Source organism: Sebastes fasciatus, chromosome 2 (assembly GCF_043250625.1).
Source record: "Sebastes fasciatus isolate fSebFas1 chromosome 2, fSebFas1.pri, whole genome shotgun sequence".
Taxonomy (NCBI): Eukaryota; Metazoa; Chordata; class Actinopteri; order Perciformes; family Sebastidae; genus Sebastes; species Sebastes fasciatus.
This window is the reverse complement of record NC_133796.1, coordinates 15,051,997-15,077,333: the sequence shown is the minus strand read 5'-3', so window position 1 is coordinate 15,077,333 and position 25,337 is coordinate 15,051,997. Positions and strand designations below refer to the sequence as shown.

Below are 25,337 nucleotides of genomic sequence, written 5' to 3'. Positions count from 1 at the left end.
CTTTCACCATCACCGCAAACTCTCTACCGGCCTTTTCCGCCTTCTCACCATTCATCCCACATCTCCCCCTCCCCGTCCTTTACTCCTTATTGTCCCTCAAACAAGAGATCCTCATAAATAGGCATGTGACAGCTGACAAAAGCAGGGGCATCCACAAAGGATACTGTCTCATTTTACACAAAGCTAATGACTAAATAAAGACTACCACTTAAGAGTGTGAGAGACAAGAGGCCTCCTTGGAGGGGCGATTAAATATCTACAGCCTGTCCTCTCCTCCCTCACATCGGCATCTTTCTGGTCATTTCTTTCATTTCCACCCACTCTCCCTCCTTCCCTCTGTGCCTTTTAACGGACTGTTGTTTAAAAGTGTACCTGTTCCCAGGACACTTGTTAGCGCTCCGCCAGAGGATAAGTCTCCTATCTGAGGCAGAGGAGAACCAAGTTCATCTCCATCCATGCAAGGAAATTCCCTTGACAAATCTGACAAATCAAATAGCTGTGTGTGTGCATGCATACCCAACTGAATGCTTTAAATGGATGAATGAATCAAACCAATGACTTCGGTGAGGCTGCAATCTACCTCTTCTTGCAATTTCAAGCATTTTGACTGCCCTGACACATACAGACACACAACAACACATGTGTAATGATAATAAAGCAGCTGTAGTATTAGGGCTGCATGATTATGGCCAACGTGATAATCATGATTATTTTGATCTATATTGAGATCATGATTATTCATAGATTCTAGGGACAAAATAATTTTATTGCAATTTCACATTTAAATAAGCAGAACGCTACTTTCATTTCCATGTTGTACTTCATTCCAACTGTCAAAAACTCTAAATGTTATTATTTTACTTTGTTATTGTCATCTATAGTGGTTATTTGCATAAAAAAAAAAAAAAAAAAAAAAAAATTGTATTTTTATTTAAATATTGGCTTTGATTAAAAAACTCTTGACATTAGTATTTCTAATTATATATTATAAGCTGCTTAGAGCTATAGTTAGTTAAACAGGTCATATTTCTCTCTATAATATCTATTATTATATAATTATATTATATATACTATAATCTACTATTGGAATAGTTGTGGATTAAGTTTCTGTCGATCAAATAATTGATTAGTTTACTAATAGTTTCAGTTCTGCTACATCTATTTAATTATTTTTTTTCCAAAGCAGCTCTGCTAATGAGAGTTTGTTAAACTTTCCATCCATCTATCCATGAATTCTCTAAACTTAGGGATTGGAGCCTATCCCAGCATGCATCGGGCGAAAGGCTGGATACACGCTGCACCAATAAGCCAGTTTATCAGGGCTACAGAAAGACAAATAAACCCCTCATATTGCACAATTCTGTGCTTCCAGCTAATCCGGGGCCCTACATTTGCAGCATGCATTCATTCTCACTAATCAAAACAAATGGCATACTCGGGCATGAGCATGCGAGAGCCCTGCAGGACTTGTAAATGTGTCTGCTGGATACCTACTTGCTAGGAGAACATTTACAGTCCGGCTGGTCAGGGCACCAAGGGCGCTGGCAGTCACACAGCTGTAGCCCCCTTCCATGCCCTGGGGAGACCGGCCATCCTTAGAGGTCGGCTGCAGGAAGAGGGATCCGTTGGCCAAATACTGCAGGAAGTCAACCCCCTCCAGAGGCAAACGCTGGCCATCCTGAAGCCAGGTGACATTGAAAGGTGTATCGCTGGCCCCAAGGTTGCAGTCCAGCAAGAGGGGCAAACCTGGCTCCAACACTACATGGCTGGGCCCAGCTCCGCAGCTCAGCTCCACCGAAACAGGCTTTTCTGTGTGGGACAAAGACAGAAAAGTGTGTTCAAATGTTCACTTTCCAATTAATTTGTCAGTATATTTTGTGCGCAATACTAATAATTATAATACAGTTTATTTATATAGCACCTTTCACAACACAGTTCCAAAGTGCTTTATAATAAAAACAGAACACATTTAAAACAGAATAAAACGAACTAAAAGCAAAAACTAAAACACATAATAAAACACAGAGAGTAAAACAAACTAAAATTGCGTAAGTCCTGAGTGCAAAGGCTCCATCACCTTTATGTAGGAATCTGGACATTGGAACCACAAGAAATAAATAACCTGAGGTGAGGCCCCTCAGGGCTTTCTAAGTAATCAATAATATCTTGAAATCTATCCTAAAAGCAACAGGTAGCCAGTGTAAGGAAGCCAGGATCTGTGAAATGTGATCATGTTTCCTAGCCTGAGTCAAAATCCTGGCAGCAGGATGAGCTGGAGGTGGGAGAGGGATGTTTTACTGATGCCAAAGAGCAAGTAATAACAGTCTAATGGACTAGTTAAGGTGTGGACAATGGTTTTCAGATTTTTGGGAGAAAGAAATCGTCTATTTCTTCAAATGTTTCTGAGATGATGAATGTTAACCATTGATTTAATATGTTTGTCTAAGCTGAGGTTTTGATACAAAATGACACCACGATTTCTTGTGACATCCACTTGAGGATGTCATGAAGGCAGTTTAGCAGGTTGAGAGAGTTATGACAGTTGTTCGAAGGGTCACAGCCTAGATAAATAGGAGTGTCATCTGCGTAAAAATGGAAACTGATATTATGTCCACGTATAAGGAGGCCAAGAGGAAGCATGTAAATGGAAAGAGAGAATTGGACCCAGCAGCACAGAGCCTAGGGGCATTTCACAGTGCACACCTGTTGCAGCTGGCCTGGCATCAGCGATACCAACGCAGAAACACCTGTGTTATAGGTAGGACCTAAACCATTGCAGAGCAGTGCCACCGATGCCCACCCAGGTTTCAAGACAGTCCAAGAGGATATCATGGTTAATGGTATCAAATGCTGCACTTAGGTCCAGGAGAACAAGGATGGATTTATGGCCAGCATCAACGGACAGCAATAAGTCATTTGGTAAATGGACTTGCATTTACAGTACATAGCGCCTTTCTAGTCTTCCAACCACTCAAAGTGCTTTACACTACATGTCAGCAGAGGAAAACAGCACAGGGCTTCTCAACTGTAACTGGAGAATCTGGGGGAGAAATTACACTCCTTATATTTGAGATCTTCTGTGAAAATCAGGACAGAAATTCCTCGCATTTCTCAGGGGCATCTAATATCTGGCCTGGGGGAGGATCACGGCTCACAATGTTGAACAACATTTTAGGATTGGACCGATCGTTGTCGATTAGAGTAGCAGGAACCTTTTTATTGCTCTGTGAACACTATGAGAGCTAAACTATAAATTAAACATTGCACTTTTCTTCTTCATCGATCCAATTATTCACACATATGCGTCATTTGTCATTTTTGTCTATTTTAGTCTAGTTTATCAATTTCCACGTTTAGCAATTTGTCATTTCATAGCATAACTCCAATAGAATCAATAGTGCTGGCAGCACAGATGGATGGGGGGAATGTATTACAGAGGCAAGGTGTTTTTGGGGACAGACAGGAGGCCAGACTAAAAGGAAGAGGAGGAGGAGAAGCTCTGAACATGAAAAGGGTGCAGCGGCATGAAGGGATTTGTATGTCAGCAGCAGGACATTAAAGTCTGTGAGAGAGAGGGGAAGTCCTGGAGTGAGAGGTTGATGAACTGGTGTGAGATGAGCGGCAGAGTGCTATATAAACTGCACTCAAAGGAGATGCTTTTGTTTAACCACAGCAATTTTACAATGCTAAAACTTTCAAATTATCATTTTTGAAAGGAAGTTGCAAATGATTTAGAATTACAATGAATGCATTCATGGTCATGCTATGAATGGTTTAACACTCCAATCTTCATATGACTGTATCTCACCTACACAGCTAGTATTATTTCTCTGTTTTTGCAATCTATTTTTCAACATTCAGTTCTCTGAAGAACAAAATGGGTGGAAGGGTAAAAAGAATAATAAAGATCTTAGGAGAAAGAGAATTCGTGAAAAAAAAGAAGAGAAAGATCAAGAGGGAATCGGCGATGCAAGATAAAAAGAACTGAAAACTTCAAACCTTGACTGACACGACGGCAGCCAGTTAATCGTCTTTCATGAACAGGCTGGATAGCATTAGACAATAAGGTAAAACCATGAAAAGTAAGAGTCAACAGTAGCTCTACATAGCACTACTTTCAGTAGACTACACATATTATTCATTATCAGATGCTTAGGTACAGTACAGTAAGTAGCAATTGGGATAAAACACTGCAAAATATGAAAACCTTTATATTCTTGTCTGACCTCCGCTATAGACAAACCTGGCGGTTGATTTATGTTGTGCTCTCAAGTGCAGCCGCAATCACTGCGGTGTCAGAAATCAACTGAATGCATTTACACTGACAATGAAAGCAGAGATGTTTGGGTTGTTGCCCCAATGTCACATTAAAGTAGTCTGCTTGAATGTGGAGCTTTTTCAGTCTCAACCTTCACTTGTTTCGAATTAGCTTTGACACAACCTTTAGGAAAATAACAACATTTAGCTATCGCTTCTCTCCCACATCCACAGTATGGATGTAAAAGTGCAGTGCAGCAATTAAACCCACCAGGAATTACTTGCTAGCTTATGATTAAATGATTTCTTACAGTGTAATCAAAAGAAATGCATCATTTAATGAAAACATGATTTACTATTTCCAAAGTCTCAGTTTGTTGGTGGAGCAGCCCAGAAAAGACATCCTGCCATCTGTTAAAATAGGGCTGTCAATCAATTAAAATATGTAATCGTGATTAATTGCATGATGTCCATGATTAATCACAGTTTTTTATCTGTTAAAAATGTACCTTAAAGGGAGATTTGTCAAGTATTTAATACTCTTATCAACATAGGAGTGGGCAAATATGCTGCTTTATGTGAATATATGTATCTATTTATTATTATAAATCAATTAACAACACAACACAATGACAACTATTGTCCAGAAACCCTCAGAGATTTAGCATAAAAAATATGCTCAAATCATAACATGGCAAACTCAAGTCCAACAGGCAACAACAGCTGTCAGTGTGTCAGTGTGCTGACTTGACTATGACTTGCCCAAAACTGCATGTGATTATCATAAAGTGGGCATGTCTGTAAAGGGGAGACTCGTGGGTACCCATAGATACCATTTTCATTCACATATCTTGAGGTCAGAGGTCAAAGAACCCCTTTGAAAATGACCATGACAGTTTTTCTTCCCCATAGTTTAGCACAAGTTTTGAGTGTTATTTTGCCTCCTTCAAGACAAGCTGGTATGAAGTGGTCATGGATTCCTTAGGTTTTCTAGTTTCATATGATGCCAGTATCTTTAATTTAAAACTGAACCTGCTACAACCTAAAAATTGCAAGATGCGGCAATTCGTTAAGGAAATTAGTGGCGTTAAAACAAATTTGCGTTAAAATGTTATTGTCGGGTTAACTTTGACAGCCCTAGAAAAAATTTAAACTTTTCAATTAATCTTTTACACAGTGACATCACGCTACCGCTGCCCGCTACCACCTCCATTATTTGCACCATGGATGTATACAGAGAAATGGTTTGCACCTCCAACAATAATGTCCCATATGTGTGTTAAAGAATTGATGAGTTTACATTTTTTTACATTATAACCTTACATTTAAAAGGTTCTACTGGATCGACAGATTTCTTGGCAAAGAAGTGAAATCCTTTGCACACATTACAGTGTTACACACATGGTTTTACAAGTGAGGTGCCACCACAGTAAGCCTAATGGTGGATTGTTTACTTCCGCTTACAACCCGCTATCTATAGCTCACAAATATTATAAATTAAGGTTAAGTCACTTCAAATGACTATTTCATGAAGTCATCACTGTACCTGTGCAAGTAATATCATTTAAAGTTCCCTTCTACAGTTCATTTGACAAACCTCTTCATGAATCCGGCTTAGAAACACTATATTCTCACATACACGCACACACACGGGCAAATTTCTTTCAGCTTCTCTTTCTCCAGCGTTGGATTAATTAAGTTAATGGGAGATGGAATTTTTTCCTTGATTAAATGAGGCCTGACCCCCCACCATCACTTCCTGATGAAGAGGCTGGGTAATGCTGAGAAAGGCTGCATGACGCTCTGGCACACACACACACACACACACACACACACATACATACACTTGCCATGGAGACAACATCAACATGCATACACACACATGTACTGAAAAACCATACAAACAGAGAAACACAGAGACACACTTGTAAAGAACAGTAAAACACACTCACAATCTTGTAGGAACAGAAACACGGCGTACAAGCGCGCCAACACACACTGACACAGATCACCTCCTCTCTTCCTCACTCCCATTTCAACTAATTAGGTCTCATTAAGTCATTAAAACGTTAGCAGCCATTTCCCAGCTCACTGCCAATGGTTTCACTTGGCGAGAGGTGGGGATCATTCTGCGTTGGATATGGAAGCCATTACGCCTCACAAAACTGGAGCACAAGTGTGATGAGGAACATGCAAAATAGAAAAAAAGCAGGAAAACACTAATTTTCTTTCAGGGTTAGATCTAATTATATAACAAGATGAAATAAAACAGGTGTCCAACCTAAAAAAAGGTCCAGTTGCAGGACTAGCATGACCTGCTATCCTTTAAAAAAAATAGGCATGATAAGCATGTCACATATTTCAAGTGGTGGCTATTTCATCTGGGAATAAAACACTTGATACTGAGACACACATTCGCACATGCCCTAGATTTGTGGCCATGTGCGGCACATACACATATTACACACATACATTCACACGCTAACATGTACCCACACACCCGTTACAACAAACACAGACGCATGCACGCACGCCCACAGAGTAACTGTCAGTGTCTCATGAGGACAAAATGTGGTAAAGAGGGGGGGGGGATCTGTGAAGTGGCCATTTTGCCATTTTACTGTACAAATGGGAGCTGCTGGAAAGGACGGGGTGCACTCTGGGATATAGTAGCGGCTGGGTGGTTTCACTGAGCTCTAGTGAATGGATTGTGATGGCACTGCGCCAAGAGGATCATAGCTTACTCTAAGTAGAGAGAGGACAGTGGTTTACAAAGGGGAGAGGATGAAATAGAGCCTGACAGACAACAGGAGAAAAAGAAACAACTAGAAACCATCTTGCGATGGGATCACACCGGCCGCGACGCCAAATCGAACCAGAGGCGTAAAGTGTTCCTTACCCCCTACTTTCGGCGCCCTTGCTCCAACCACACCCATCTTCGAACTATGGCTCCATTTTGATCTCAACTACACACCTGTAAAGTTTCGTGACTACATCTTACACGCTTGAGACGCCATCACAGTGACAAAATCTGTCCACACACAGACAGACATAAACACCTGGCTTAGTACTCAAAACCACTTCTGTGGTTGTCACTGATACAGTAGGTATAAAAGACACAAGGTGTAAACAATTACAGCATCACCAGAGCCGGCCCTGACCAATTTGGTGCCCTAGGCATGATTTTAGCAGGTGCCCCTCCACCTCTTCTGGCGCGTGCGGAAGCACGTGCGACAATATTTGCCAAGAAGTTCTTAAACAGTGTTATTTCCGTGCATACAAGATTGACATAGCCTCTTAACCTGCTTATAATATACCATATTTACCTTGTTTGTGAGACATCCCCTTTTTTCAAGACTCCTTTTTTGAAAAAGATTTTTTGAAGATCACATATTTTTTTTTATAAACATAAAATTAAAAAAAAGAATCGGACCAGAATGCACCAGTGACATTAAGACATTGAAAAAGAAACAAGGTAAGCTGATATATATCTTTTAAATAAAGTTGTCTTGTCTGAATAGGCCAAACATTTTACTTTAGCCTACTAGTTGGCCTATTTCTAACATAATTTAACCATCTAAAAGAGAAAAAAAGGACCATAGGTTACATTTTAAATAAACTCTGCCTGTCTCACTGTCTTAAAATTGGAATTATTCGCCTCCTCAGGTTTACTTGGCCTACTGTTAACCCTCTGAATATGATATGACTGGCATTAACATTACTGTCTTTTAAAGGTCGTTCCGGGTTTCATTTTTTAAGACAGTGGACATACAGTGGTATCATATGAATCTTGAGATTGCAATGAATCCGTTGATACCAAACATGTCATGCTAGCTTATTGGGAAAGGGGGTAAAAGTTCAGTTGTCTTTACCGCGAAGGTCCGCGACACCTCAGTGGGAAACGGCAGTGTTATGGCCAGGCTGTTTGTGCCCCCTCCGGCACTACGCAAAGCGGGTGATGCGTGTGTGCCTAGCAGAGGTGCTGCTCATCGCTGTCATGGCTGATAAAGAAGCAAACATATCACACACAAATAATAGAGTGCCCTTTAGCCAATCAGTAACAATTTTGACACCTTATCTGGATTCGTAATAGCTTTTTAATTGCGCCCATTACAGTAATTTGGATAAAGAATACAGCTGTGGTAGGATCTCCAAAATTGTGTGAGATTGAATCAGATGTTTGCTGTTATATATCAGGTGGATAATTGGATAAATGGATAAATTAAACTGATACTGATTTGTAGTCCTATTCACAAAGAAATACACAGAAAGATACACAGACAAAGAAACAGACTTTTCCTGTCTGTCACGCAGACAGAGAAGAAGAGAGAGAGAGAAAAGGCAGGGGAAATGGAGAAGTTAGGAGGGCAGTGCTCTCGATACCATCAACACTATTCCGCTGGTCCATTTCTGTTAATGGATCAGCTATTCACAAAACGTTTGGGAGAGAACAGAAGGAGAAAGAGGAGGAGTAGGAGGAGGAGAGTGACCCAACACAGTGAATATTTCACCCGGCCCAGCTCACTGTCAACAGAGACTGGACACCCCATGACTCGGAGGCCACGGCTCAGGTTTCCACAGCCTCTAAAGTGAAGCTATACAATACCTCGGGCCTTTCAGGAACCAGAGACACGCACAAAAGAGGCTCGGCTAAAAGAGTCCAAAATCTGGTGCTTCATCTACTGTAATGAAGTGAAGGTTCTTTTTACCCGATGCTGATACCCCAGTGAAACATATGTGGTCATCTGTTTTGCCGTTATTACCTTCTCCTGATATTCATCATGTTGGCCTCTGTAAGCTATATTTAGGCACAGTGTTGATTTAACATTGACATGCTAAAATGTTCACAATAACAATGCTAACCTGCTCAGCAGGTATAATGTTTAGTTACCATTTTCACCATCTTAGTTTAGCATTCTAACACCAGCAAATTAGCACTAAACATAAAGTACAGCTGAGATTAATGGGAATGTCATTAGTTTTGAAGGTATTCGTTCATAAATCAAAGTATTGGACACATTTTTTATTTGACCTGATGGCAGCACTATTTGAAAAGTTAAAGGTTCTCTATACGATATTCAGAGCATTAATATAGCGGCAAACAACTATTTGCAAAATAAAGACATAGTGGGGAAATGTCATCCTGAGCATGAAGTCACTGTTGTTGCTGCTGTTTTAACGTCTATTTGACTCTAAATGGGACCATAATTCACAAAATAAACATCATGCTGTATTGAAAATGACTTGAAACTAGCGATTGAGACCATAAACTCATGCTTACAATGTTTACTGAGGTAATAAATAAAGTGAGAAGTAGGGTAATTTCCTCATAGACTTCTATACAATCAGACTTATTTTCGCTACTAGAGGAGTCGCCCCCCGCTGGCTATTAGAGAGAATGCAAGTTTAAGGCACTTCCACATTGGTTTCACTTTTCAGACCTGGAGGTTGCCCCCCAGGTTAACACTGTTTGCTCTGTCAGCACTGTTGCCGTTGTTAGCACCGTTAGCTACGAGCCGCCGGCTCAACCATCGCCATGTTGAGAGCTGCGTGGCGGCACTAGATATGCTTTGAATTTCGCATTGAGCACCTTTAAGGGATCACCAAAGTTATTACAATTCATCCTAAGGGGAACATGGACACCTGTACCAAATTTCATGGCAATTCAGACAATATGTCAAGGTATTTCAGTCCGAACCAAAGTGGCGGAACGACCGACAGACCGACATTGCAAGCATGGCTTAAAACGAGTTCAAGCAGACTATACTATAGTGTTGTATTAACAAGTGCCAAGCAGGGTGAAAGAGGTTACAAATGAGAAATGGAAAAGAGAAGATACACGAGACAAAGAAAGAAATCCGGAGAATTAAAAGAATGAAATACCAGGACTGAATAGTGCTAGATAAGATTAGGGCAGCCTTGAGACTCAATTGACAGCGAGCAGCGAAATGTGATTACAGACGCTTTTGTGAGGAGGGACCACTAAAGCACTCAAAAGCAGGGATAACCAGATTGCTTCGTACCTCCTGCTAAATTGACACAGCAGCAGTAGATAATTGCTACGACTTGTTCCTGAATGATGTTAGCAATTGCAATGTTCGCAATGTATTGTATCATACTTGTAGGTTAGTACTTGTCTCGGTAAAACAGCGTTGTAGGACATCACTATGCACTGAAGCCTAAATAAAGGCTGAGTGGAGAGGGACAGATGGTCTGATTGATAGCACTGGGACGTTTACAGCGGGATAACTCCTGTCTGTGTGTGTGTGTGTGTGTGTGTGTGTGTGGTAGGTCTGGATGCCACAAACCAAACCTCAAATCAAGCTCAACTAGTGCTCGCATGTTGTTTCAGCACAGCCTTTGTTTGCTGATTCAATCACCTAACATCGATAACAACAAGGTATAAAATCGCCCAGGCACTTACACGAGCTTGTGGCCCGAAAACTATCCGGCGTGTGAATAAATCGATATTTCCAAGCCACAGTTGGGATAATCTGAGCAGAGAGGCAGCATAGCGATAAACCCTGCAGAGAGAGATTGAAGCTCTCAGGTTTCGGTATGCAGGTGGAAATGCCTGTGTAATAACAAGAAGCAGAAAGTCTCCCTGACAGACGCGCCTCACTCCTGTCTAAATATTTAGGCTTTTATCAAGTGTGCTTCATCTCTGGCATGGCTTTCCATGTTAAAAATGTTGCCTTGGGCATTGGATTCGGTCTGTGAAAAATGTAAAGCGGCGTCAAGAGTCTGAAGCATGCCACACATTCAACCCTCTTTATGAGTCTTAAATTGCTCTGATGGCAAATAAAACTCTGTTTACTAGTTAAGCAATGCTGCATACAGAGGGCTCACTGAATCCACAGCGAGGCTGTGAGTCACTCGACAATCTGAACAGCTGCCGTGTCAGGTGTTAACCGTTCAAGCTGTGTTTCCTCCCATGACGATACAGCGGGGTTCTTCTCACACCCCGTCATCTTAACCGCAAAACACACACTCACTCTCGCTGTCAGAAAGCTGATACAATGAATCAAAGGTTTTACTCTGATTTTGTGCATTGGAGAGTTCACCGGGTTTGCACAAACTGACGGGGCTGCAATATTAATAGAAGCTGATTGTTTTCACTTTAAGGGCTGCAGGAAACGGTTTAAAGAGTCTTCCTAAATTAAATATTCAGCCACTGGCCTCCGGATCAAGTGGCATATTGAAAATCTTTAACTTTAAAAAGACAAATCTAATTTATTACCATCTAATCACCTCCCAAAAGCACATTATTGACATTTCAAGATGAAAAACAAAATGTCATTTTCATTATTAATGAATGTGATGATTATTTTTGTTTGCTTAATCAATTAGTTCTGTGCCTAGATCTATGTCTATAAAATGCTCCTATAAAATTTCATTACATCACCATTTCCTTAAAGCTGCAGTGGGTAGAATTAGAGCAAATATGGTTAAAAAGTTATTTTCATAAAACGGTCACTATATCCTGACAGCAATACATGCAACAGTTAATCTGAAAAAAATCATGTGCTTCTTTGGCCTTCGGTGTCCTCGGGTGCTCCAAATAGCGTCTGCAAGATTTCACAGACCGGAGGAAAACAACCAATCAGAGTCGAGCTGGAACCTGCAGTCTCTGAGCAGCTGTCAATCACTCGCAAACTCCGATCAAACGGTCAAACTAGGCAGCGCTGATATGAATCAATATTCTGTTACTGTAATGTCTTTCTCGGCTCAAATGTTTTCAGAAACATCTTGTAGTGTACTGTTTAGCTGTAAAATGAGAACATTTGTGGCCCTGCAGCCATGTTGAGATCAGTTGAGGAAATACCAAGCACCGCCCACCAGCCGGAACAAACTTCTCATTTTACAGCAAAAACTTCACACTACAAGATGTTTCTGAAAAAATTTGAGGTGAGAAATAAACATTAAAGTAACAGAATATTAATTCATATTTGATCAGCGCTGCCTAGTTTGACTGTTTGATCAGATTTTGTGAGTGATTGACAGCTGCCTCCGTTGAATGAACAACCAATAGGAACGCTCTCTCACTGAAATGACCTGTGATTGGAAAGTCTCCCGTCATGGGCTAGATTTTTTTAATCCCTCAAAACACTTGAATTACAATATGCTGAAAGGTTATTATGGAATTTCTACCCAATGATGCCAAAAACATTCTGCAGGTTTAAGCCCAAGATTACATTTCAAATTACTTGCTTTGTTCCACAAGTAAAAAACAACAACAAATGTTTAATTTACTATCTTAGAAGACAAAGATATCCAGTAAAGATTCACATTAGAGAAGCTGGAACAAGTGGATTTTAAGCATTTTTGCTTTAAAAAAAGAATCTACATTGTTTCAGCTCTCCATGGTTCTCAAACTCGTGTAATGATTTGTCAACCTGCCTTTGCACCTGTCACACTGTACTTAGATGCACAATAGCTCTACTGTCCAACATCTAATATGAAAAGTTTCCATGTTTTGCAGGCACTAATGAACCGCTAAGTTGACACGATCATACAGTGACTCTCTTCTCAAAGCCAACGGAACAAACAAATGGCATGAAAGTGTAGAGTGAAAAGAAGAGGGGTTGTGGTGAGACAAACATGGCTCCCGTGTCCCACTGAATGTGTGTGCACAAGAGGGAGAAAGGGAGCAGAGCAGAGAACGAGAGGGATAGAGAATGAGAGAGGGGAGGTGGGGGCGTACCAGTGCAGTCCCTCATGCCTCCTGCTCTATGTACAGTGCTCATTCATCCCAGCCTGGCCTCCTCCAATCACAGAGCGGCGATCCTGCATGCAGGGCCTCCCAACAGCATGGGGCCTCCACATGGCCATGTCAAGTGCCAGGCCCACTTGCGTGAGTCAACAAAGCGAGCAATAAAACCAACATGGGAGTAACACGGGAGATCCAAATCAGAATCTGTTTGTTCGCACAGCGACACGATGAATGTACAGGAATTTGTTTCCCGGCCGGTGACGTTGGCGAATGAGACGGTTGCACTGGTGATGTAAAGGTTCCCAGTATGTAAGAGAGAAAGGCGGGGCGTACAGGAAGGCATTATATGGAAATACACTCTCCTCTTACTCAACTCTGTTCTTTGAAGTGAGGCACATGTACATTATAATGCTCATGTGCAAGGATCAGGGTTGAGCATCTCCCACAAGGTCAGAATGATGAATGAGACTGCTATGTGACACTGCTTGGTACGTGCACGGAGGAAGGGCATGCTGCACTGAGCGAGCTTCACGTATTATTATGCGCACACCGGGGTTCTCAATAATGACATTTTCCATCCATGATGATGTGAGAGAGATGTGCTGTGATCTTTGCGTGTTATATACTGCCTCTGAATGAGAACTAAAGGGCGAGTTTGCTCAGTATGAATGCACAAATGATTCCAGAGATTCCTAAATGTGTGTATTGTATGACGGCTAAATGTGATATGAGTAATCCAGGAATTAAAGCACAGTCTGCTGCACTTGCATTAAATTTGTCAATCCTCCTTTTGACTGCTATGCATGTGAATTTCCTGAACTGCCTTTTCCCTCTGCAGCACATACTCATCAACGTACCATAACTCTACAATTCTCGGTAGTGGCTTTGCAATATTTATCTATATTTACCCACTTCTTCCCACCTGCAGGGCCGGCTTCAGTGTAACTCCTCTGCACTCATGTGACCAAGCAGACAGCGGGGAGGAATGGAAGGAATGTGAATGCAGGTTAGTTGACCAAATGAGCGCCGCCAGACTGCTGCTGCTTCTCTCACAATAGCACACACACACACACAATCGCACATACAAGGATTAAGCTACACTGGTAGAATAAGAGCCACAGTCATGAAAGCAAGTAAGAAATCAAGTTGTTTCAGGTATATAGAGCTTATCAGTATAGGGCTGCACGACTAGGGCCAAAATGATAATCACAATTATTTAGAATTTGTGGAATGACAGGATATAACCACTACTATAAGAAGCTGGTTAACTGCCTCTCTTGCTGCAGCTTCAGCATGCAGATGATGTTCAATACTGCCACCGCTGTCAGTGGAGTTGGAGCTATGGATAGAGCAAGTGCTGGGATTCAAATGAGGTTATGATAAGGCATTGGATTGAGGTTAGTGCTGGCTCGCTTGGATAAAATACTGTATATCACCCTGTGTAGGAGCTGTGACCCCACCCTGAGCATCAGCTCAAATCACATTACGTAATGTTATCAATGACACTACATGGCAAACCTCAATGACCTAAGCCAACAGGATGAAATAACACAATCCATCTGAGTTGCATCATTGCGGTAGTAATATCCATTTATGCTCCTGGGATCAAAGAATTAACAGACAGCATTACCAACGACTGTGTAGGCAACAGAGGTGCAACAAAAGCTGCTATAAAAGAACATTACTATTTGTCCAATAAGGCTTTCTCTGTAATGTAAATGCCAATTTTACATGTTGGCGTCATCTGGAAAGTACTACCTTGTTATATTTTTCACATGGCTCAAGTGTGAACAAAAGCAGTAACATTGCTGGTAAAGGCACACTCAAGATTACAATGCTCTTACATATGACATTTTTGTGGGCAAACCGCTCACAATAGACTTTAAGGTGAAGCTTTTACTCTGAAATATGACTTCTGCGAGCTAGAATGCAAGCTACACTGTTTTGGTAAAAATTGCTGGAATTTGGTGTGATGGCCAAATAAGAGAACAGCTCTCCTTCAGATGGCAAGATAACAAGATAGCTTAGCAGCACATTGCAATAAACAATCTCTCACCTTGGCACCTGGCTTGTCTCGTGGGCCAAATTCCAAATACCATTCTAAGCAGCTCTACGTATCCCCCCCTGTCATGATTGAAAGGAGTCAAATGGCAATTTTCCAACACTGACACCCACATGTGGATGCCAAAAAGCCATTACTTTAGCAGATAGACAACCCCTGAAATGTTCCATACCTGAAAATTACATCATATTGAAAAACAATAAAAGCCAGAACAAATGGTCTTTAAATGTATTTGATTAGTTCATTATATTATCATAAACTCTGCCAATGGTTTTAGATGGAAAAAATATTTCCTTTTACAACCTATACAAATTAGGCTAGTCAAAACTACACGCATGTATGCTTATACTTGTGCAAAATTTAAGGCACAGTGTGTAGGATTGGTGGCATCTAGTGGAGTGGTTGCAGATTGCAACCACACTGAGTACTCTCCGCTCTCTCCTCCCTTTCCAATAATGTGAGCCGCCAAGTGCGTAAAAATGCGAAAGGCTCTCACTAGAGCCAGTGTTTGGTTTGTCCGTTCTGGGCTACTGTAGCAACATGTCGGACTCCGTGAAGAGGACCTGCTCCCGATGTAGATATGAAGGGCTCATTCTAAGCTAATGAAAACACAACAATTCTTAGTTTCAGGTGATTATACACTAATGAAAACATAGTTATGAATATTATATTCCATTTCTGCTACTAGATCCCCCGAAATGGTACACACTGTTCCTTTAAACACTCATTAGCTCACAAGGTTTTATTTTCAGATATTTCTAAGAGGTCGTGCAATTCACCGCTGAAAAAAAAAAGCCGTAAAAAAATAAATTCAACAAAGTGCTTTGAACATCCCAAGAGAGCAAATCATTTGAATTCATTGCAGACAAAAATCGAGCTCAAGACTTCCTCTTCTTTCATACAAACACTTCTGTGCTTAAGATTCCCTCCTTGGCAGCATGAATAGGCGCACACAGGGCACCATAAAAAATCAACATATTCACTGCACAAATATACCCAGCTGAAACTCAGCCCAGGGCATCTTTAAATAATATGCATCCTAATTTAGCATGGACTCTCTGGGGAGGGGATCAAGATGCACTCACAAATCGCGGCTGACACACCCACGCTTGCACACAAGCAAGCAGGCAGGCAGGCAGGCAGGCAGGCACACGGGGTGAAAGTACCTCGGCAAACACACACACATACAGATACTTAATTTACCGCTAATGTGTAATGAGTTATTCTACACAGGCGCTGCTGTCCGACCAACTCTCTGGCTTTAAGTCTCAAGAGATCTGTGCATGTATGTTTACACACACATACTGAAAGAGTGGGATAAGTTGGGGTTCAAACAAGGCTAACAACTAGAACATAGTCATTAAAAGTACAATTTACATAAGTACATCATTTATCCATCAATTAAATTAGAAATGCAATTAAATTAAGTCATTAAGGAGGGAAGCTCTTAATCTGCTACAGGACATGGGAGAACGGAAGGTGAGAATAGATGTAATTATATTTTTCTCCACGTTACCAGTGGGCTACCTCTGGGTCTGAAAAGAGAAGCCGAGGCAGAAATGCCTTAAACTTGCATTCTTTCTAACAGCCAGCAGGGGGCGATTCCTCTGGTTGCAAAAAGAAGTCAGACTGCATAGAAGTCTATGAGAAAAAACAACCTCAGTAAACATTGTAAACATGAGTTTATGGTCTCAATCGCTAGTTTCAAGTCTTCTTCAATACAACATGATGTTCATTTAGTAAATTATGCTCCCATTTAGAGTAAACTGGATGATAAAGCAGGGTATGCTTTAGGGTGTTTGGACCAGGAGTTGTCTGTGTTTTTGTATTCAAATTTTTACCATTTCACAGTGTGTTTTTAGTTCATGAAAGGTAATTATAACCTTTTTGGTCGCCAAGAAATGTCTTATACAGCGTTCGGTTGTACTTAGCTCCACCCTCTGGTGTCACTTCTGGTTGCAAAAAATCTAACTGGCGACGGCCAAAATGCCGAATTCAAGGCTTCAAAATGGCAGTCCACAAACAAATGGATGAGGTCCCAGTGACTATACGTCCACTCCTTATATACAGTCTATGCATGTTACCCACTGCAATTGCTTGTTAAAGTAATAAAAACATACACAGAAATATTGTCTGGTGACCTCAGGGCCACACTGATATAAGACACATGAGTAGTGTAACAGTAAAGGCTAATGCAAGTGGCTCCACAGACAGCATACATCCGTCTACAAATTCAATGTTTAATATTCTGTAGCTGCCACTATACGGGAGGTTGAACAGCTGGCCCTCTGGTGTAGACACAACAAGCTGGAGCTGAACACGCTCTGAACATTAGCCTACAGATAACACAAGAGTTCAGGAGGAGACATGGATGTCAACTCGTAGGGACCTAAAGGTGGAGACCAACATTGACTCCATCTTCCTCCAGTGGTTAAGGAAGTTCAACGTGCCAGAGGGGCTGTTTATTCAGTTCTATATGACAATCTTTTTTTTTTTTCTGTGGCTTTTTCTGCATTGCAGCTCTGTTTGTTTGATGGTTAGTCTGTACATTAAGTGCCACTGGCATGCATACTTGGCTGAAAACTTGACTCTAAACTTCCAGTTCTGGTACCACTTTGATACCAAGTATGTGAAACTGTAGAATGAAGGATAACCTCCGAAAAATACCACTCGATCACTGGCGTACTGATGCCTCGTGGACTGGCGCAACAGAATCAGATCATTACACAAAAACTGCAGTCAGCAGGGAGACAACTAGTGCCAGAAACAAAAAACAAGCTTTTAAAAGAAACTTTAATTTCCGAGCCAAATTTTTTTTCTCAATATTTGGAAGACAAATAGAGGCCAATAGACAAGAGTATTGGACTTACATTAAAAATGTGGTGGGAAAAAGAAAAACGTGGGATGCCCATGCTGCTTTGTTTCTGTGGTAAATGTTACACAGTGTTAGCTATAAGAATGTGATTGTAATTTTATGAATTGTACCTTGATCTGTTTCTTTATATTCTCATTATTACTTGACTCTTTGGCAATATTGTCATTGTTGCATTTGTGCCAATAAAGCATTTTGAATTGAATTTAATGTGTCTAAAAGGAAAGGAAAGGCTTGATGCTACCCACAGCTCTTGCTGCACTTTCTACTGACGTTTCCAGCTTCTATGATGACACAAATGTAAGAGCTTATCTCACAGGTCTGTGTTAGTATTCTTGTTTGAATTGTCCAACAATCAATTATTCATTAACACACGGCATTTCAGCATTTGTTCTGTTTTGCCTGACATTACTCTGGTGTTTTGACACCCCTATAGCTTGAAGGCAATATAATGGAAGAACAGCAATATAGAAAAAACGAATGACGAAACGTGTTGGGAAGAAATTGTTATCGCCGTTAAATGTAGCGCAGGTATGACTGTAATGCAGAATGTCATTCAGCTTTATTGCAGTCAGTGATGCAACTTCTGTGAGAGTGCGACCTTCACTGTGCTGCAAACTTAAATTTGTACATTTTGTGGAAAAACTTGAACTTGAAATTCCATGACAAATAACCTTGTTCAGACTTTATTTTAATGATACAATGTTTGTAACACACCAACCTCACTAGATCCAAAATATCTTCATCTGACACTGTGCCAAGCTGAAAATGTAAGCCCTTGTGTAACTTTACATCTCCATGATATTTAAGCTAGAGGGAGGACTTTGCCCCCACAGTACCCTGGTGCAGTGTGTGGAATAAATGGTTGACTCAAAAAAACATTTCCCTCCCACCACCATGCCTAACACTGCACAGGGTCACCTCAGCAGTAGGTTTTCTACGGCTAATGTTCCTCGGGTGTTCAGTTGAAATATTAACTTTGTATGAAACAAGCTGCTACGATGACCATGTCTGACCTGAGAATATTGCGTGTTTTTTTTTCCTAAAACAGTAACTAGATGTTTATTTGTAGACTTATCCATCAATTTCACAATAAAATAATCTAATTTAATTCCTCCTAGAGCTGAAATCACATAGAGGTAGTCTGAGGTGATTTCAAAGCAATGGGCTGGCTCAAAGCCTCAAGAACAAGTGAGCAAATGCTGTTAATTTGGATTATCTTTATTGTTATTGAAGGTCCTAATGGTATTCACTTAGCTATACTGGGTTACAGCAAATATTCAAAAACCTGTGGTCGGCCATTTGCCCCCTTTCGTTTACTTTTATTTACAGTAAGTGCACATTAGCTATTCCCTACAGTCTACATCAGTGCTTTGTCGGTCTGTATAGGGTAGCATTACAAGTTATTATAGGGAGGTGGAAGCTGTGATAAACACATAATGTAATCAGAGACACATTAATACCACTCTAAACTTTAGACCAGTGGTGGCTGACTTTTCTTGCCTCAGGGTCCACATTTCTCCTCAGTCATTAAGTCACGGCCACACAGGCTCTTCAATTTTCTCCAATTTAATTTCACAACATGAAAATAAAACTAAAGGAGATGTAATTTGGGCTTGAGACCCAATTAAATAAAATGCAACAGCAAGAAGAAAATGCCATTGGGGCTTATAAAACAATGGCATTAAAGGCCTTGCAACAGCAATTAGACCTAAATCATGCAGGCGTATTCTGCTCTTTTTGGACACTTTAACATGTTAATAACAAGACAGTAAAACTGTGTCTCTGCTGAAAAGGATAGAGTAATCCTGGCCAGCATTTTGCTGGATACAATATTCTTTTATTTTTTACATTTAAAGCAGCTAGAATCTAACTTTACTGTTTTGGATCACTCTCAGGTAAGGCTGGGCGATATGGAGACAATCAAATATCACAATATTGTTGAACAAATACCGCGATATTGATACTGCAACGATATTGTAGGGTTGACTATTGGTGCTTTCACAAAATATTTACACAATGAGATTGTTGATAAATAATCATCAGTAATGTGGATAACATAATGAATAAGTGGGTAAAGGCAAATAATTGAACAGCTAGAATAGTCTGTTAAGTTCAGAAAATTACATCAATTACATTACTTAAGTGTAACGCACCCTTTATAACCAGGAAAAGACAACACTGATGCCATTTTACAATATCCATTTAGTCAATATCTAGTCTCTTATCACGATATCAATATAATATCTATATATTGCCCAGCTCTATACTCTCAGGGCTCTCATAGCGTCGTTTTCAGCTGCAGCAAAAAAAGCTCCAAAAACCCATTCTAGTGTACCTGCTCAGCAACAAACGGTTAGCGACTGTAGCTGCTAAATATATTGAAGCATTTAGCCTCTAAAAAGCCAGATATTTCCCTCAGGTGTTGGTAGAGACCAAAAACAGAGCTAAAACAGAGTGAACATTGATAGCTGGACAGAATCACGACTCCAAATGAATGATAATGTTGCTGCTGTAAATAAACAGCTGTTTGCAAACAAGTTTGCCATATCAACTTTAAAGGTGATGATATGTCAACGTTGTGTTGACAACTTCTTTCCACTGCCCCCGAGTGGACAAAAAAAACCTCTTCATCTGCCACTAGGGGGGAGTCATTACGATGTACAGAGTAAGGGTCATGATAGTAACTGAGGAAGCCAAAAGCATCGCTTGTTTTGATCTATATGCTGGCGACCTAGGGCTTTCCCGATTACCATTTCTTGGGCTTCAAAGCTTCGGTGAGAAATATTCTACACGGCGCTAAAAATGAATAAATAAAAATGAAGCATTAGAATAGCGATTTGGAGGTTGAGTACCATGGCAATGGTCTTAGCTTCGAAGAATTCGGGTCAGCCCTATCGCGACCCCTCAGAATGGACACACAGTCCACTTTTGGACCACCAATCACCAATTGGAAGACATTGTTCTAGACAAACTACTCCTAAAATATGTTACAGCTTAGTTTCTTATTCCTGGTTGAAGGTTTTAAATCTATGATACCACCTGGTATTGGTGAGATCAACTTGCATATATGGGCAGCACGGTGCCTTTCTGTGTGGAGTTTGTATGTTCTCTCTGTATCTGCTGACTACTTCCCTGCAGGCACACTGGTTTCATCGACATGCAGAATAAGCAGTTTACAGAATGGATGGTACTTGGTACAGGAAATGAAATTAATGGGAAGTACCTTTCCCCTAAATCAAGGCATATAACACTATGCTGCTCCAGTGGAGAGCCCAACTGTGTAACTGTGTAAGCTGGACAGCGCAGAAAACCATCATGTGAGCTAAAACAACACTTGCTGGTACAAATCAAATAACTAGGAGGACTGAGATTCTTAATACGAGTTAATGTGAACTGTTAGACTGATGATACAAACAGTAAATACTAATTTGGTGCATCGAGGGTAAATGATGTGGTGACAGTGTCAGTCAGTGTAGCGCCAACTCTTCATCGTGCAACTGTTGCTATGTTTATGCAGTTTTCATGTGCATATAAAAAGGCCAAAGGCGTTACAATAATCAGATTAATTTGCTCATAAAGTCTTGCAGGGGTGCAGATGTTTTCTTTTATCATGTCCATTAATAACTGCATGGACTGTGAACCACCCTGATTCAATCGCTGCCCCCCCCCACTACCACCCCTCTCAAGTTGCATATGCATAAAATGGGAGGCTTCTGTGTGGTGTTTTTAAACTTGTTTCCAGCAAATGCTTTGTTCCGTACAATCAATGTACTCCTTCAAATTAAAGTTGTATATTTATCTTTTTAAGGAAAAGGACAACGAGACTATTTGAAGATGGTGGATGGGTGCAACAAACACAGGCCTTTCAACCAGGACACCGGTGTTCGAGACCAGTGTTTTGTTTTGTAAGCTACGTTAGTGAAGTGTTTTTTGGTGACGTTCGTGACGTGTTTTCTGTACTTATGTTACGTTGTTTTCGTATTTATTGCAATTAGTTTACGTACTTATTTTAAGCCCAACCAAGATGTCTTTCCTAAACCTACTGAACCTTCAAACATGCCTGTAATACTCACATCAGTGAGGAAAAACGTGTCACTGACGCACTCTCCTCTGGTCGACAGGTGGGTCTATTACACGCTTTGGCGTGATACCGGGGTGCGGCATTAGTCAATGCACATTAGATAATTAGTAACATTAATTGTAAAATAAGAAATCAAAGTATCAGTATGCGATTCCTTAACTCTCAAATTGACAGTTATCAACTATCCCATATACTACAACAACATAATAGAATTCCTGAAATTCAGTTATGGCTTTTGGTTTTGGTGTGCCACCCCACGATTTTCATCTCACCACCCCTTTGAAAACTTTCTGGGGGCGCCACTGCTGTGAACGCACAGACACACATTTGTTTCATTCATTTGCTTGAAATATGTTAAATGAAGTTGACGTACTTTCATTTGATCTTCAGAATGGACAAAACAAGCTCTTTGTTTGTGAATGTAGCAATGGCCCTTGCCCTCAAATTCGCCCCATCAGCACCCGCTAATTCATCCATGTCCCAGAATCACCCCCAGCCCCCGCTCACCAGCCTCCGTTCCCACAACCACCGACACTCATGCTCCACTTTCTAAAACCAAGAAAACACACACACAGAGAAACATGCAAACACCGAGTCACCCTTAATGACTGTGTTGTTTACTGGTCCTGATGACTAATAACAATGCAAAGTAATTATTTAGCAATAATACATGCAGGATGCTGCTGTAAATGCTTGCAGAGAGATACAAACGTGGCTTCTGCCCTGAAGCAATGCACATTTTAATGACAATTCTTAAACATTTAAATTAGGGCTGTCAAAGTTAATGCGATAACAACACATTAACGCAAATTTAATCCAGGTATACAAATTTGTTTTAATGCCACTAATTTCTTTAACGCAATTTGCGATTTTTAGGTTGTAGCTCAGTTTTAAATTTAGAGTGAAGATACTGGCATCATATGAAACTAGAAAACCAAAGGAATGGTTGGTATCATGCATACTAAATAACGCTTCAAACTGACGCTTAATTTTGGGAGGGAAAAACTGGCATGGCCAATTTCAAAGGGGTCTCATGACCTCTGACCTCAAGATATGTGAATGAAAATGAGTTCTATGGGTACCCACGAGTCTCCCCTTTACACACATGCCCACTTTATGATAATCACATACAGTTTTGGGCAAGTCATAGTCAAGTCAGCACACTGACAGCTGTTGTTGCCTGTTGGGCTTGAGTTTGCCATGTTATGATTTGAGCATATTTTTTTATGCTAAATGCAGTACCTGTGAGGGTTTCTGCACAATATTTGTCATTGTTTTGTGTTATTAATTGATTTCCAATAATAAATATATACATAGGTTTGCATAAAGCAAGCATATTTCCCCACTCCCATGTTGTTTAACTCTGGACAATTATGCGATTAATTGCGATAAAATATATTCAATCGATTGACAGCCCTAATTTAAACGAATGTTAGTCTGTTCTAATGTAAATGTTCTTTTCGTAATTTTCTAAATGTGATATTTTATAAATACAAAGGCTTTTTCGACAGCAACCAAATATCAAAAGTGTTGGGCACCAACTTTCAATGATAAATCTCGACGCGCAAATAAATCAATTTCCACTTCACTCTTATCACAGACAACCTCCATCACAAACGCCATTTACCTGTAAGAGATTTCATCATCAGGATGTGATCGCCCCCAGTGTGGCACTCACTCTCCTGTCATGAGGATCTCAAGGGGAGTAATTCCTTACTCTGTCTCTGCTGGAGTCTGCGGGCCACGGTAATCTAACTCTATATAAATTGTATCCTCTGACCTTCTACCATTATATCAGATGGAAGTCAAGGAGGCATACCTCTAGTTGCCTTCCTTTAAAGGCCTTTATATGCATAATTGAACAATGAATAATGGGACTTGTGATAGAATTACAGTATATCTTAGAGGGAGGTGGTGTCTACCTGGATGTGCGAAAGTGCTTTACAGTTTCTGATATATTCATTCCGCCACCCTTGACTTTTCACCGCCACACCAATCCTTGCTCACAATATTCCTATATTTCTCATCATCGTGCTGGTAGCAATTACTGCGGAGTATGTCACACTAGAGGTGCAGCAGCAGCAAAACTACGTGCAGGCAATCTCCAGACACAAGAGAAGGATAAAATACTCTGTGAAAAAACTTTAATAATGCAGCAGCTATACACACTAAACACAACTCCACTGGCTGACGAGTGAGACAAAAGGCAACGGCGAGCAAAGTCTGTGTTACATAATGTGTTGCAAGAAAAGAGACAACACCCACAAACAACGTTACGGTAAGACAATGCAAATCTTTAAGCAGAGATTTTTTCCAAGAGATGTACTTCAAGATTGGACAAAAGCGTCAAAGTGACAAATAGTGGAAAAATAATAGCTTGTGTAGTATTTGCTTGAGCTATAAAATATTACATTATAAATTGTAGACATCACAGTTATTGGGCACAGGTAGTCCAATGTGATGGTGTGCCTGTTCTCACATCAGGACATGTTAAGATTTTAACTGAAGTCAAAAGTTAAATTGACTTCAGTTCACTTCATTTGGGGCCCCTGTTCCACAATAATTGGGTGGCAATTCAAAGTGGAGCTGCAAATAACAATCATTTTCTTAATTGATGAATCTGCTGATCATTTTCTTGATTAATCATTAAATTGAGGAATGTCAGAAACCAATGTGAATAATCTTTAAATTCCTTCTTTTATCCGACCATCAATCCAAAGATAATAAGTTCAGTGATGACAAATAAAAGGAAAAAATTCTCACATTTGAGAAGCTGGAACCAGATAACGTTTTATCGCATTTTTTGTCAAATAGGTTATTAAAATAGTTGTTGATTAATTTTCTGTAGTAGCTGTAATTCAAACTATGGAGCAGTATGGATTTAAAGCAGCAGTGGGTAGAATTGGAGCAAATATGATTATAAAAAATATCTTTATAAAAGAGTCACTATATCCTGACAGTAGTGCATGAGACAAGTAATCTGAAAAACAAGTGCCTCAGTGTCCTCCAGTGCTCTTAATGTCATCTGCAAGATTTCACAGACCGGTGGAATACAACCAATCAGAGCCAAGCTGGAACCTTGCCGTCTCTGAGCAGCTGTCAATCACTCACGAACTCCGATCAAACGGTCAAACTAGGCAGCGCTGATTAAATATGAATCAATATTCTGTTACTGTAATGCCTATTTCTCACCTCAAATGTTTTCAGAAACATCTTGTAGTGTACTGTTTAGCTGTAAAATTAGAAAGTTTGTGACCCGGCAGCCATGTTGAGATAAGTTGAAGAAATACCAATAACCGCCCACCAGCTGGAGCAAACTTTCTCATTTTACAGCTAAACAGTACACTAC

General features: G+C 40.4%; 2 protein-coding genes across 5 annotated transcripts in view; one reads left to right on the top strand and one right to left on the bottom strand.

The window, feature by feature from the left end:
- insyn1 (inhibitory synaptic factor 1) overlaps positions 1-25,337 on the top strand; it is a 625,574-nt gene that overhangs the window by 361,048 nt on the left and 239,189 nt on the right. The gene's annotated exons all lie outside the window — the stretch shown is intronic.
- igdcc4 (immunoglobulin superfamily, DCC subclass, member 4) overlaps positions 1-25,337 on the bottom strand; it is a 71,232-nt gene that overhangs the window by 43,437 nt on the left and 2,458 nt on the right. For all 4 annotated transcript variants that reach the window (XM_074611063.1, XM_074611072.1, XM_074611043.1 and 1 more), the window contains exon 2: positions 1,495-1,809. In XM_074611063.1, the coding sequence (XP_074467164.1) occupies positions 1,495-1,809 (315 nt within the window). The remainder of the gene's footprint in view (positions 1-1,494; positions 1,810-25,337) is intronic.